Below are 16,109 nucleotides of genomic sequence, written 5' to 3'. Positions count from 1 at the left end.
TATGAAGTCTAAGCTTGTGTAGCATGCACTGTGGATATGGGAGGTACATATGTGTTTACATATATGTATATATACATATTTACATGTGGATAGATATATAGAGATAGATAGAATGGATCCCACCACTCTCCAGAGTTCTTATGTTACCACTCATTGATTGGTTGAACTGCCCATCCTCAACAGGTCCACTGGGGAGAGTATAAAAAATAAACTAATTGACTATCTGCCTACTTGATGGCATTGAAGAAAAGATGGAGAGATGTCTGTCTTAGCATAAATCCCAGTTCGTGCTCTCAAAGAGCTCATAATATTATTGAGAAAATAAAACCTGATATACTTAAAACAACTAGATAAAGAGTGCAAGGCAGTGTGTAATTAGCACTCAATTACATAGCTAGATTGTATAGTTTCTGTAGGTGATGAGGAGCAGATTATAATTAGAATAGGATGTGAGATGAAAGTTGAGTTGGGCATTAAAAGATATAAAGGATTAGGATAAAAGGAAGGGATTTAAGGTGGCATTTTCAGCAAAGGAAATTTTACCCTAGGCTAGGGGATGAGGCCAATAATGACCCAGAGATGAAAATTAGCATCAGCACAAATAGAAGATGGTGAAGAAAAATGAGAGTAACAGAATATTAACTAGAGAGAAGGCAAAATAAACGTAGACCCTGATGTTTGAACTTTTGGAATTTTTGTTTGTTTTTTAGAGGTGGAGAAGGCAAGGCAATAGGGGTTAAGTGACTTGTCCAAGGTCATACTGCTAGTAACAGTCAAGTGTATGAGGCTGAATTTGAACTCAGGTCCTCCTGACTCCATTGCCAGTGCTTTATTCATTGCACCACCTAGCTATCCCCCAGTGTCTGAGGCCGAATCAGAAAGAGGTAACAAAGGACTTCTCATTCACCTATTAATTCAACAAATATTTATCAAATCCCTTCTGTGTGCAGGGCAATCACATGACCTCCTATGTCAGGGCAACAAAAGGAAAGCTAGTGGCTAAAGAGGGCTGATGGACAAATCTCAGAGGTGAATTTCTGATCCTCTACTACATGCAGGAATACATGTGCACATACACACATATGCCACCTTTGGATTATTTCCCAGAGCAAACCAGATTGGTGACGTAGCAATGATGTTCATTACCGAGGGCAGATGTTTGCTACTGGATCACCAAAAAAGCTCATTTACTCAAAAGGTGTTGTATTGAATTATATAGCAGCCTCTGCCCAGCAGTTCCCCCCTTCAAACTCAAAGAGGCATGGGAGGCAGAAACTTTGTGAACAGAGAAACAGATGTGGCCCTAGTAGACCTGAATTCAAGGTCCATCTCAGATACTACCTATATAGTCATAAGTGGATTATTTAACTTCTTTGAATCTTAGTTTACTTATTTGTACAACAGGGATAGTATTGCTCGAACTCCTACCCCCTAGAATTGTTGCCCAAAAAGCATTTGGCAAAACTTCAAAGTGCTATATGATTGAGAAGAGGGAGTACAGTCATTTTGGTTACTAGGGGGGACCAGACAAATGGCGCCATCCCCACCAGCCCTGCCTGCTCCTTAGTCATTCTCTCTGCCCCTAGTTTCTCCTCTGTCCAATCCATCCTTCTCCACACAGCCGCTAAACTGATATTCCTAAAACACGTCTAGCTATGTCACTCTCCCGTTGACGAAACTTCAGTGTATCCCTGTTGTCTTTAGGATAAAAGGCTGACTCCTCTATTTGGCACTTAAAGCCTTTTACAACATGGCTCCAGACTATCTCAACTGATTTTATATTACTGTCGCACGATCTGCATTCCAACTAAATAGACCTACTCCTATATAGAATTTCCCATCTCTCACTTCCATATCTTTGCATAAGCTGTGTCCGTCTGTCCCCACCACCACCACCATCTGGAATGCTCTCTCTCTTCACCTCTTCCTCTTGGAAGAATAATGATAATAACATAACCACAACTAACATTTATAGAGCTTACCATGTGCCAGGTACTGTGCTAAGCACTTTACAATTATTATTTCATTTGATCCTCCCAACAACCCTGAGAGATGGAAGGTAGATGCTATTTTTACCTCCATTTTACAGATGAGGAGACTGAGGCAGAGGATAAGTACTTGCTCCGGGTCTCACAGCTAGTATGTATCAGAGGTCAAATCTGAACTCAAGTCTTCCTGACTGCAGGACCAGCATTCTAACCACTATCCCACATGGCTCCCTAGCCACCTCCCCCCCTCCCCCCCACCTAAGCAAGGGTCTGTACATACAGAGCACTAAAAATGGGTGGAATCAGGAAAAGGCTCATAGAAGGGAAAAGGAAAGGATTAAGTATTTCGGCTCCCAACACTAAGTGCATTACAAATATTGTTTCAGACAGAATCACAGAATTTAAGAGTTGGAAAGGATCTCAATGACCATATAGTCTAACCCAGAAGCAAAATGAATGCTGACTCTAACAAACCCAATAAGTGGTCACCCAGCCTCCAAGGAGGGGAAGCCCATCCCTATCCATCACTATTTGGGGCAGCTCTAATTGTCAGTGTGTTTTTCTATAAATTATGCCTGTATTTGCCTTTTTGCACCTTCCACCAATTGCTCCTCTAGGGTCAAACAAACTCCTGCTTCGGTAGGCGGTGGAGTGTTAGGGGAGCTAGGTAACACAATAGTTAGAGTGGCTGTTATTACTTTGTGTATGTGTGTGTGTGTGTGTGTGTGTGTGTGTGTGTGTGGTATACATTTCTATGTGCCATTTCTCCCTACAGAATATAAGTTGCACATTTGTTTTCTTCCTGTAGAATATAACTTGCCAATTTGTCACAATTGCTCTTAAGGAAGGGGACTATTTTGTCTAAATTTCTAGAACCCAGCACAGTATGTGGTACAGAGTAGACCCTTAAGGCTTGTTTTCAATTGGATTTCCTCTTTGCCTGGTTGATACACAGGACAGTCAAGGACTCTAAAGGAATTATAAAGAATCACCTCAACCCAGTTCCTTTACAATGTTGGTAAATGAAGCCCCTGAGATGACTTGAGACTCCGGTTCCTATAGACTGTCCTAGAACGATTACTTGAGTTGGTATACCCCCACCCCTATGGAGAAGATGCCACATTGCTGCAATGTAGCAGAGATTGCAATGAAAAGAAAATAACTAAAAATCCCAGCTTAGTAAAGAAAGCAGTTCATCCAGTTTCCAGAAGACAATAGCAACTTTGGAAGTATCAGTTACCCTAGTCACATGTGCACACCTTCACATATGTGCCCTATATCTGTTCCCCTCCATGTATGTTCTCTAGTCATGTGCATTACCTATGTTCCTTCCATTGAGAATGAGTATGTCCCAGGATAGTAACCTATAAGACAATGCACTCTCAGGTGAATGGAGCTGAATTTAATGGAGTGGAGGAGGGGGGAGAAAGAGAATCTTTCTTCTCACATATTTTACTATGTTGTTTGATTAAATGTCTTTTGTTTTAAACCAATGTGTCCTCAGATAGGACTAGTAAAGGTAATGCATAAGTAAGGGCTTACAAATCACAGATTTTTTAAAAGAGGACACTAACTCACACGATGTCTCAGATCTGGGATAGCTTTCTCAGGGTCTGACATGTTGGGTGGAGGGGATGTCACAATTACAATGAAAACTTGTAGTAGAAGTCCAATCAAATGCCAACTCAGAAGAAGATTATTGTTCTACCTAGAGGTTAGTCAACTGATTTTTGTTTTATCTAGAAGCAAGGTTGGAAGAAATGGGATGTTAAATTCCAATGAATATAAGGAGGAAAGTATAATTTTATTGTTTTTTTAAGTCTTGGTTTTACTTCTACAATGAGAAAAGAGAAACCTCTTTAAAATTCCAACACTTTAGCATTTCTGAAAACTAGCAATTTATTTAAAAGAAAAATATGATTTTAAAAAAGATGTGCACATGCATGTATGTATGTGTATATATTATATATATACACATATGTATATATAATATATATGTATTTACAATATGTGTGTTTGTATATATTTATGTGTATATAACATATATACACATATATAAACAGACACACGTGTGTGTGTGTATATATATATGTATATATATATACATATATATATATATAATTCCTGTGCTTAGAAGTAATGAGGGTATGTTCTAATAAAAAGCACATAGTTCATCAACTAGGAGACCTGGGTTCTAATCCCAGCTCTGCCACTAACTTGCTGAGTAACCTCAAGAAAGTCATTCAGCTTTTCCAGATCTTAGTTTCTTAATGTAATAACTAATTACCTAATACTGAAAGTCTTTTCCAGCTCTAGAATTTCATGATGATGTTAATAATAATAACAATGGCTAGAAATTATAATTGTTCTTTAAGGTTTGCAAAATACTTTACAAATATTATCTTTTGTCTAATCCTCACAATTACCCTGGAAAGTAGGTGGTGCTCCTATTATCCCTGTTATACAAATGAAGAAACTGAGGCAGATAAAGGTTATATGACTTTTCTAGGGTCACATAGCCAGTAAATCTCTGAGGTTAGGTTTGAACTCAGATCTTCTGGATTCCAGGTCCAGTACTCGATCTACTGCACCACCTAGCTGCCTGACAATCAACTTAATAATGATGTACACTCAGGTGTACCTTAGGGCAGCTAGGTGGCGTAATGAATGGAGTGCCCCTTCCTGAGTTCAAATCTGACCTTAAATACTTACTAGATGTGTGACTCTGGTCAAGTCCCTGTTTGCCTCAGTGTCTTTATCTGTAATATGAGTTGGAAGAAAATGGTAAACCACTCTGGTATCTCTGCCAAGAAAACCGGAAATGATGTCATAAAAAGTTGGACATGGCTGAACAACAACTCTCAGGTTACTAACATAGACCTAGAGGTGGAAGAATCCTCAGGGGCCATTTAATCCAACCCCCTTATTTTTACAGATGGTGAAACTGAGACCCAGGATGATTGACTCACCTAACATCATATAGGTAATAAACATCAGAGGCAGGATTTGAACTTAGATCCTCTGACTCCACAGCCAGTGAGAGCTTTTCCACTGAATCTTTTCCTTGGTTTCCTTTAGACTGCCTGAAGTAGTTCACTTCTAATTTTCTCTAAAATAATAGTTCTTAACCTGATAACCTTAACCTTTTATATGTATGTACTTTGATAATTATATTTCAATATGATTGGTTTCCTTTGTATTTTATTTTATGAATTTAAAAATATTATTCTGAATAGGGGCTTCACCATTCTTGCAAAAGGGGTCATTAACCAAAAAAAAAAAGTAAAATAAGGTTCCAAGACCAGTAGTTAATTCATTTTTGTACCTATCCATATGTTCTCTTCTGAAAGAATGGCCTTCAATCTGTGACATAAAATCCATTCCATTTCGTCAATATCCCTCCTGTTGCGCTATATGGGCAAAGATTTTCCTCCTCTTCACTGATACTAGAAGAAGATAGCAGGTGTCTGATTATCCCTTCAGTTCCTTGTCCAAAATAATTATTGATTACCAGCTCTGACATTTATCACCTTAGTGACCTTTGACAAGTCCTTCAAATTCTCTGGGCTTCAGTCTCTACCTCAGTAAAATAAAGAAGTCTGACTAGACAGTCTCAGAGTTTTCTCCTCTGATTTCACTTTAATGGTCAATGACTGCTAAGGAGTAAATCATTATCGTGTATCTTCTACCTTTCAGGCTTGAAAAGACATGAATCCAAGTACAGCAGAACTTCCTTAAGTCTTTTGTTGTTTCTCCTGCCTTCCCTGAAACTGATTTGTGGGAGCACTTAGAGGAAGTGGCCCCCCGGAAAATATCTGGTACATGAAAACAACTACCCCAGGCACTTTGCTATCAAATGTTTATAGAGAACCCTTGATCTAGGCCACTATGTTTATAAATGCAGGCTATTTTCTCTACTGAAAGGCTCTGTTTACTGACCAAATGGGCTTTCTCAATACACAATCTGCTTGTTGACAAATCCAGCTACAAAACTTTGGATCTGTTGGACACAATTCAGTTTTTCCATCATTAATACTTCCCAGACATTAATACATCATAGCTACACGGAGGGTTGGGGGGCACTAGCCTTTTTTTCCATACTGCTAACTTGAATTAACCAAAGTGAACAAATACAGGATTATTCCACATTTCCCCCCTCCCTGGGTAATCTAAACTTGTTTTTTGGCACCCACCTAATGCAGTAGCTCTGGCACTTCTTACAGCGTCATGAGAACTTTCACCCAGGGGAGTTATTAGTTTTGAATCCAGGGGGTAATTCCATAAGAATGCCTGTTTTCCTTCAAAGGACAAAATGTTGTTTGTGTGGTGTTAAGCTCAGTATTAAGCATTCTCTAAACCGTCAGACATAAGCAAAGCCGGAACACCATGCTAATCAGAGGAGGAAAAAATCTGGCAGAATCAGACCGCAGGACCTCAGCTCAGACCACCTGAGAATGTAAGACCTGAAGAGACCTTAGAGGCAATCCAACCCACCTCCCCCATTTACCAGACGAGAAAACTGAGTCCCACAGCATCACAGCATTTGAGAGTTAGAAGGGAATTCAAGAGACACCTAGCCGTGTCGAAGCCATGTGTAAATAGAATCCCCACTCTAACATACCTGACACGTGGTCATCTAGTCTTTCCTTAAAGATCTCCAAGGAAAGGCAGTTGCCTTCCAAACAGTTCTCAGCAAGTTTTTTCTGACATTCAACATCAATTTGCCTCTTGTATCTTCTGTCCATTGCATTTGACACTGCATTCTCAGACTAAGCATAACTAGACAAATCTCTGCTCCACACAACAGACACTTCCTTCAGTATTACAAGGTAACTATCAGGGCCTCTTCTCCAAGCTAAATATTCCTAACTCCTTCAGTGAATACTTGTATATATCATGAACTCAAGGTCCTTCCCAATTCTGTTTGTCTACCTCTGGACACTCTCCAGCTTATCAGTGTTTTTTCTTAAACAGTAGCACCCAGAATTGAACAAATACTCCAGAAGAGATGTGACTAGAAGAGTACAGTGTAGCTATCGCCCTCTCCCCCGCCCCATTCCTGGAAGTTATGAACTATCTGTCCATGCCTATCCCATCTTATTATGCTTGTAAAGTTGATTTTTTGTACCTAAGCACAATTTTGCATTTATCTTTACTGGATTTCAAGCTTACTTGGTTTATATCAATGCTCTAATCCAGGGGTGGGGAACCTGGGATTTCGAGGCTGCATGTAGCTCTCTAGGTCCGCAAGTGCAGCCCTTTGACTAAATCTAAACTTCACAGAACAAGTTCTCTTAATAAAAGGATTTGTTCCGTAAAACTTGGAACTGTCAAACTTCCCCACCCCTGCTCTTGTCTGTCAAGATCCTTTTGGAACCTGATTCCATCATCCAATCAACCAATCAGTCAACAAGCATTTATTAAGCACCCAACACGTATCCTGCACTATATTAGATGCCAGCAATACAAATACAATTAATATAATAATTATTTTCTAAGAACATACAAATATATGTATATGTTTGAATGTACATATAGAATCAATATAGAGAGAATTAATACACAGTAATTAAATACAAGATGGTTTCAGAGGGAGAGAGGGCACCCATATTTAGGGGAGAATCAGGAAAGACTTCATATAGAAAATGGTGTTCAAAGTCCATTGGAAGAAAGAGAAGGATTCTATTTGGTGGAGGTGAGGGGTGAATGTGCTCCATGCATGTGGGGTGGCCCCTATAAAAGCATGGAGATGAGATATCAGAGTGTCCTTGTGTAAGAAACAGAAAGAAGGTCAGTTTAGCTGAACTGGAGACTACAAGAAGCTAGAAAGAAAGGTTGGGGCCAGATTGTGAAGAGGTTTAAATACTGAACAGAGAAGTTCATAGTTGATTCTAGAGCAACAGGAAGTGACTGGAGTTTATCGACTAGGGGAGTATTATGACCAGATCTTCCCTTAAGGGATATCATTTTGGCAGTAGTATATATATAAAGTTGAAAAACTAGGGAAAGACTTGAGGCAACATAGAAGCTGTTCCATCATCGTTTCATCTGCAAAAGTGATAAGCATGCCATCTATGACCTTCTGTCCTATCTTGGTATTGTCCACAAATTTGATAAGCATACCATCTACCGTCTTCTGTCTCTTCTTGGTATTGTCTGCAAATTTGATAAGCATACCATCCATAGTTTTATCCAAATCGTTGACAAAAATGTTAAATAGTGAAGGACCAAACAGATTCCCTGGAGTACTCCATGGGAGATCTCCTGTCATGTTGACATGAAACTATTAACAATTACTCTTTGAGATCAATCATGCAGCCAGTCCTGAATCAACTTGATAGCATTATCATCTAATGTACACCCTCCCATATTCCCAACAAAAAATAGCGTGAGATACTTTATCAAAAGTTTATCTAAAATCTACCTAAACTAAAGCCACAGTATTTAAATATCCAGTGATTTGCCTAAGGCCACACAACTGAATGTTTTATTTCCTGCCTCTTTAGAATAGTTGTCTTTTGTTTGCCTACATGCCTCTTAGTCCTGTTGGCAAGCCTTGGTTAATCTTCAAGATGACTCATTATGAAATATTAAAAATCTTTCACCCAGTACTTCTCAGCAGCCCACCAGCAATGCTCATCGGACCAAACAACCTTTATTACCAATATTCCTGATAATTATAATTCCCAGTGACTACATTCCATGGCTCAAACATTGCTCTAAAAAATTTTTTTTAAAAAAGTTGAGGTGTACTTTCCCAAATATCATTTTAAAACAATTTTTAAAAATAGATTTATATATTGCTTTAAGATTTGCAAGTGTCCTATATACATTATCCTTTATCTCAATCTATGGTTTCATCTCAAGGCAGACAGAGTTATTTGAAAGGCAACCTGGTGTAGCAATAGTTTTTTGTTGTTCAGCAGGTCAGTTATGTTCAACTCTGAGTTGTTCTCTAAGCTCAGGAAGCCCTAGGTTTAAGTCTGTCTCTGACCCATGCTGGATGTGTGACTTGGGGCAAGCCACTTAAACTTAGAAATGCTCTCAGACAGGTAATTCCCTAACACTGTAAGATGCAGACAGTGCCAGACTTCACTGGAGAAGTTTCTACATCTGAGAGTTTCCCAATGAAATCAAGGGTCCAGTGCCTATCCGCTATCCTCTGTAATTCCAGTACCTTGCTTGTAATAGACATTCAATAAATGTTAGTTGACTTGAATTGAAACAGTCCCAAATATTTCATAGAAACATAAGGTTGAAAAAAAATCTCTTAGTTTTTGGAGTATGAGTGTAAAAATGGGAAGACCAAAAGAAACAGTAAGAAGTAATAAAAAGGAAGATTGTCATTGTTCCCTCTGCTACATACATGTCCTATCATCCACCTTTTTTTCTCATTCCTGAATCCAAAGCCTTTACTTTTTAAGAATGGAAGACGGCCAATAGAATCTGGATTCTCTCATCCCTTACGTTTGTTGCAGTCCACCACAGCATTAAATCAGTTACATGCAAAATGTGTACTCTTCTCCAAAATGCTAGCTATAGGTTCTCCCAAACAGGAATACTGAGCAACTGTTCTGTGGAACAGTAAGGCAATGACTGTTGTCAATACCCTTAACAAGGGCACCAGCCTTTCTCCTTCTCTCAGGCTCTCTATAGTGACAAGCTATAAAAGCCAAGGTAATACAGGTCTTTGGGTCATGTTACAGTGTTCCTAACTATATTTTCAGCAGGGAATATAAGAAAGATAGCAGCAGAGAAGAGCAGCTGTGTAGGAGGTTGGTTATTTCATTCAATCAACAAGTATTTACTGAGTCCTAACTATGTGCCAGACACAGTGCTAAACACTGAAGATACAAAGAGAGTTACAAATACAGTCCCTGGCCTTAAGGGGCTCACACTCTAACGGGGGAGACAACATGCAAAGAACTATGTACATACAAGAGATATGCAGGGTAAATAGAAGGTAATCTTCAGAGGGAAGGCACTAGGATTGGTGTGGGAAGAAGGGGAGGCTGGGAAAGGTCCCCTGCAGAGATGGGATTTGAGCTGCATATGAAAGAATGCCAGTAAAAAGGGGCAGTGGAGGTGAAAAGAGAGCATTCCCAAGAGTGGAGGATAACCAGTGAAAAGGGAGAGAGAGACAATGGCATGTGCCCAGAATAGCAAGAATGCTAATGTTGTTGAATCATAGAGTATGAGGGGGAGTAAGCTAGATTTCCCAGTGTGTCTGTGTTGCCCAGTGTTCTTTATGTCCCTGGAGAGAATCTCTCACAGTGTATTATACTTCATGCTGATGGAATTCTTAAAGCATAGCCAATAGCAATGGCTGAGCAGTGGTGAGTTTTCCCAAAGTTAACAATGGCTGTGTCCTTGAGAACACCTTCCTACTTCCTTATTCCTTCAGATGTACCCAAGCAGAGGTCACCAGACCCAGATACCACAACCATTTAGTAGAGTTAAATATTCTAGTCTTACATGAAATCAGTTTCAGAAAAGTAAATCATTTTCTCATACAACTAGTTCACCTCTCCCTTCACATGTTCATCTCCAGAAGCTTGGCCACTGGGCAATGAATTCTCCTGTCCATGGTAACCCATCATAGAGCCAACCTTAGAGGTGAAAAAGGTAAGCAAATGAATTTTAACAGCAGGTGGAGAGACACACAAACAAAAGAACAAATTTTGTCTAGTCCAGATGTTGCTACTGGTAAAGAATGAATTCAGAGGAAGAAGAGATTACTTTTGCATGGGGTAGGTACAGAAGACTTCCAAGAATGCTTTCCATCAGATTCAATCATCCAATACAGGCCATTCTGCCATCTTCCTTGCTGTTGCCCTGCTTCTCCATGTATATGGAACAGAACCCTCCAGGCTGGACCTCCAGAAACCATGTCTCCAGTCTCCCAGCTTTGAAACACACTCTGGGTTGAACTGCCCTAGCTGGTGAATAAGTAGAAACTAACCTTGCCCACCATATATCTCCAGCCCCAGATCAAACTATGGCTCATATCCCATCTAGCCATCCTCTCCAGGGCCATCTTATCATCTTCTCTGTCACTGCTTTTGAACTCCAACCCCACAATGCCTGTGACTCGAGACCAAAACTCCTAACTCCTTTTCCTGTTCACCACTCACTCCCTGGGATGTGATGTTCCTCCCTGTTATCATGCATGCACCTGAAGATAGGCACTATCTCACTCTTACATCTGTATTCCCGGTGATTGAAGGCACATACACAAGGAAAGGAGGTTGTATGGTTTAGCTCTGGCTTCTTGGACCTGAGTTCTAGTTTTGATTTGACTACTTGCTAATTATATAGGATTTTGAGCAAGTTAACTAAGTATCAGTCTATTAGTTCATCTGTAAAATAATGTGGTTCCCATGATTTCAGAGCTAATAGAGACCTAGGAGGTCATTTAGTCTAACTTCTCCCTTTATCCAACTGTTCTCCAATATTCTTGATAAATGCTTGTTTAGCTTCTGCTCAAAGACCTCCAATGCAAGGGAAACCTGGACATCCAAAGGCTGATCCTTTTATTCTAAGACAACTTTAATTACAGTGGACAGAGAACTGGTTTTAGGAAGACCAGAATTCAAATCCCACATCTTGCCCATATGGACTCTAAGACCTTGAGCAAGTCACAGAACTACTAGATGCCCCTGATAACTTTCTAAAACCCTAAGTTGCAGAGAAGGTGCCTATTCACATTGATAGAGGAATTTTCTCATCAGTAGTTTCTTAATTTGATAAAAATCATATGTCTATCAAAAAAAGCAATTTTTCCTTATATCAAACCTAACTTTGCTTGTGGGCAACCATTGTTCCTAGTCCTACCCTCTGGAGTCAAGGAAAACTAAAACGGACTAGACAATCTCTAAGTGTCCTTCTGGTTCAAATATCCTCTATCTCTACAACATTTCATGTATTTGTCTTTTCAGACACACCTTTGCTCTCTGATAGTCCACCTTCACAATACAAATTAACAAAAATAAATAAATCAAATCCTATCTACAACCATTTTAAAAGACCTGGCAGGTCATTCTCTTTTAAAATGTTGAACATCCACCAAGTTTTTAGAAAGAAAATGAAAACAAGATGTTGACTCACCACAACTCCCCAAAGACAAAACAAAGGGGACTAGAACGAATTTTCAAAATCCTTTGATTCCATTGTTTTCTATTTATCTTCCCCAGTTGACTGACTCATTTATTCATGGCAAACTGCCTACCTCTCTACCTCTTCCTATTTGTCTTCTTCATCCTTCTTCCTTCCTCTCTGAGTAGTTGAGGGGAATACCTTTCTTCTGTACACACGCCATTGAAGATGAAGGATTTCAAAGAAGCTTCTTCTTCTATGGCCTTGTGTAGCAAGAGGGAGCTAGAGAGTCAGAGTCACTGCATGAGTGATGGGAAATTGTCTGTGCAAAGTCTAAAGGGCAAAGGAATTCACAACCTCTCCTCTTTCCCAAAGACAACATGCAAGGAAATACCATAACTCACAGAAGCCCAGAACAGAAGTAATCGAAATATTTTAGAGTCAAAGCCTATGCATGGACTGAGAAGGAAACCTACTGTCTTGAAAAAGGTCTTTTTCTAATCATCTCAAATTCCCAGAAAGAGTGAACTCTAGATGTAGACAGTTTTCTGGTAGTTCTACTTTTTTTGAATGCAGATCTCTTCATGCTTTATCACACAAAAAAATGCCATGTTGAGCATTAGCTCTTCCAGTCTCTGATATGCCAATCAATAAATACATAGGTTTTCATCTTCCCCTCCTCTGATTGTCTAGCTAAACTAGAAACTCTTCAATTTCCTGCTAAAAGGAACACCATTTCCAAGCAAGGTAATTTGGGAAACCTTGAGACCGCTCCAGGAGGCTTCCAAGCCAAAGGCAATGATCTTTCCTCACAGTACTCCCCAAACAAGTCTGTTTGTATTAATAATGAGCAATTAAAGATCAAAAGGATAGATAATCTGTTTAGAGACCAAGTGTGTCAAGCAAGTTTCTTCCTAGGGTTACTGGGCACAGTAATTCAAAAGCATAAGTCAAGGGGGCAGGAGGCAAAGATAGGGACATAACAGAAAAACAAGTATAAAATACTTTTTTATTAGAATTAGAAATGTGCTCCTTCTTATCTATAGATCAAGTGTTCTTAATCTGAGGTCCATATCCATAGGGAGATTTCAGGGAATGAACTTGGATGAGAAAAAGAAATGCATCTTTATTTCCATGGACGTGGTTTCCTTTTAAAACCTATGTGTTTTATGCATGTAAAAAATATTATTCTGAGAAAGAATCCAGACTACCAAAGGGATCCATGTCTCCAAAAAGGTTAAGAGCCCCCTCCTTCTAAATGATAATCACTGCCTCTGCTCTCACTCTAAGAAGCAAGGAAAGGGAGAAAGACTGTCTGAAATGCACAGGAAATTAACACGCTTGTGTTCCAAGAACTCATCCCTGAAATAGATTGTTCCAAGACTGCCCACCATCTGCACAAAATGATAGATTCAACAGCTAATAAATGCAAAGTGAAGCCTGTCCCTTGACTGACACAGTGAATAACAAAATTCAGGATGTGAATGCCTAGAAACCAGTTTGCACTCCCTTTTCCTACTAACTCAAAAGGCAAACAGCTTTCCAAAGAAGAACACGCCACTCAGCTGCACATTACACAATCGCTGGATAGATTATCTTCTCCTTTTCAAGAAATGAAACACTCAATTTCCAAACCAAAATGCTGTTTGGCAAATACAACTTGCAAGGAGCTGGGTTCTGCTTCTGGGGCTACTCAGAGCGTCCCAGATTACTGTCTTTAGAACCGCTTCATCTTAATAGGGAGGGGTATTGGGGAAAATTGTTACTTTGCTTCCCCTCCAACTTTCCTTCCTGACCTAAGAGCAGTTCACAGATGCCGCTTGCACAACAGAAGGAGGGGAGGGAGAGTCAGTCTCCTACCGTACCGGTTGGTCTTTAGCGCTCATGCTGCCACCGATGCGTTCTGCCTTTTTTCCGGAGAGCTCGGGAGGGTCAGTGGGGGCAGCCGGGAGAGATCTTGTCCCTGAGGGCCCAGGACAGCTGATGGAGTTGTGCTCCAAGTGCGAAGAGCCGGCTGGTCTTGTTTGCACTGTCGTTTGCGTTTGAGACTTCTCCAATGCAGATGAAGTCAGGGGGCAGCTGTCCTTGGGGACAATGATTCAATTGGAAGATGGCCTTTGAACAAAGGAGCTGCTTTTACCAGATAGTGTTTTACAGGCATACACATGACCTTTGACTACAAGAACTGGATGGAAGGAAAGTGTCAGATCACCGAAGACGGGCCTGTCGTCTAAATCATCTGCACCACCACCACCCCCCAAACAGGGTCAAGTTAATTTTTCACCACATAATCTCTTAAAGAAGATCTCTGTGATCTCTGCCATTTCCCCTAAACCCCCCGCCCCAACTTTCAGATTATTTTCCCTTGTGTCTAAAAGGATTTTTGTAGGATAGACCTGGTGTGTTGTTAATGTAGTCCTTCCACCAGTTCTTATTCATGCTCACCACAGGTTCACCAAAGATTTTTACTTTGTACATATTTTGCATTTGCTAATCTTTGTACATGTTGCTTCCCCTGTGGAATGTAAACTCCTTAAAGACGTGGGCAGTTTTCTTGTTTGCCTTTGAATGTCCAAGCCCTCTAGCTCAGTGCCTGGCATGTAGTTGGTGTCTAATAAAATGCCTGGGGTGGCTAGGTGGTGCAGTGGATAGAGTGCTGGACTTGGAACCAGAAAAACACATCTTCTTGAGTTCAAATCTCGCCTCAGACACTTTCTAACAGTGCAACATTGGGCGTCACTTAATCCTGTTTGCCTCAGTTTCCTCATCTGTAAAATAAGAAATGACAAGTATCTTTGCCAAGAAACCTCAAATGGGGTCCCACAGAGTGAGGTGCAACTGAAAACCAACTTAACCACAACAGTACTTAGGTTTTACATAGGTTCCTAATGACACCTTCTGGAACGTAACACTAAAAGAGCACAGCACTATAAATCATGCCCTGATACAAAGAAATACCAGCTAAAGACAATACAAATGTACACTAAATGAATGTCAGGAAGAAATCATATTTAAATTCAATCATACTTAGAACTTCAAAGGAAACTAATTATATTGAAATACTGTTATAAAGGTATTTTAGGGGCAGCTAGGTAGTGCAATGGATATAGCCCAGACCTGGAATCAGAAGCACCTGAGTTCAAACCTTAACCTTAGCCATTTACTATCTGTTTAACCCTGGGCAAGTCTCTTGACCCTATTTGCCTTATAAGGTTCCTCATCTGTAAAATGAGCTGGAGAAAGAAATGGAAAATCACTACAGTATCTCTGTCAAGAAAACCCCAAGTTGGGTCATGAAGAGTCTGATACAATTGAAACTATTCAACAAAAACAAGTTTGTGGGCCCCAGGTTAAAAACCCTGATGTAGTAGAGGAAACTGATATTAAATAATTTCACCACATAATTTCACACAATGGCATGTGGTCCAGTTAGGACTTAAGCTCAGATTCTTGACTCCAAATCAGTGCATCATACCTTTCTCTCTATCAAGTTCCTGCCAACAAAGGACTGGCATAGAAATGATTTTAGAGACTTGCAGTTTCACTCCTGTTTTTCAAGATTGAGGAAACTGAGACCAAAGCCCAGGAAGTAGTTTGCCTCAAATCACTTAGAAAAGTAGAAGGCTGGGATTCTATCCTAGGCTCTGGGCAGTGCACCCCAGATACTTCCTAGGTTGTTATCCTGGGAAGAAAGAAGTATCAGCCATGCATTTGTTAGTATCCCTCCATCTTCTTTTCTTTTCTTTACCACATGCAGTCTCCCCCATTAAAAGGTTTGCTTCTTGAAGGCAGGGACTGGTTTTACCTTTCTTCTCCCACTGGAAGTACACGCTGCCCCATAGCCCCTTCTTCTGATTGGCCAGTTTCTCCTAGACCCTCCATTTTAAGAACCAGATCAGAACGGGCCTTCATTCCTTTCCCAGCCCCACCTCTGATTCTCTAGACTTTCTCTACTATTTCCCTATAAGTGTACCTTCTCTCAGCAGTGTGCCCCCCTCCCCCTTTTAGCTCCTTCTGTGTGTTGTC

The 16,109-nt window shown here is 40.1% G+C and overlaps 1 protein-coding gene across 4 annotated transcripts in view; it reads right to left on the bottom strand.

The window, feature by feature from the left end:
• The window catches only part of ENPP2 (ectonucleotide pyrophosphatase/phosphodiesterase 2), a 177,135-nt gene extending 162,929 nt beyond the window's left edge, over positions 1-14,206 (bottom strand). For all 4 annotated transcript variants that reach the window (XM_072603207.1, XM_072603210.1, XM_072603214.1 and 1 more), the window contains exon 1: positions 13,949-14,206. In XM_072603207.1, coding sequence (XP_072459308.1) covers positions 13,949-13,969 — 21 coding nt within the window. In that variant the 5' untranslated portion in view covers positions 13,970-14,206. The remainder of the gene's footprint in view (positions 1-13,948) is intronic.
• Between the last annotated feature and the right edge of the window lie 1,903 nt (positions 14,207-16,109).

The sequence above is a fragment of the Notamacropus eugenii genome, chromosome 4, assembly GCF_028372415.1.
Source record: "Notamacropus eugenii isolate mMacEug1 chromosome 4, mMacEug1.pri_v2, whole genome shotgun sequence".
In the NCBI taxonomy this organism is placed as follows: domain Eukaryota; kingdom Metazoa; phylum Chordata; class Mammalia; order Diprotodontia; family Macropodidae; genus Notamacropus; species Notamacropus eugenii.
Note: the sequence above shows the minus strand (reverse complement) of the source record. Positions and strands in the feature narration are given on the sequence as shown.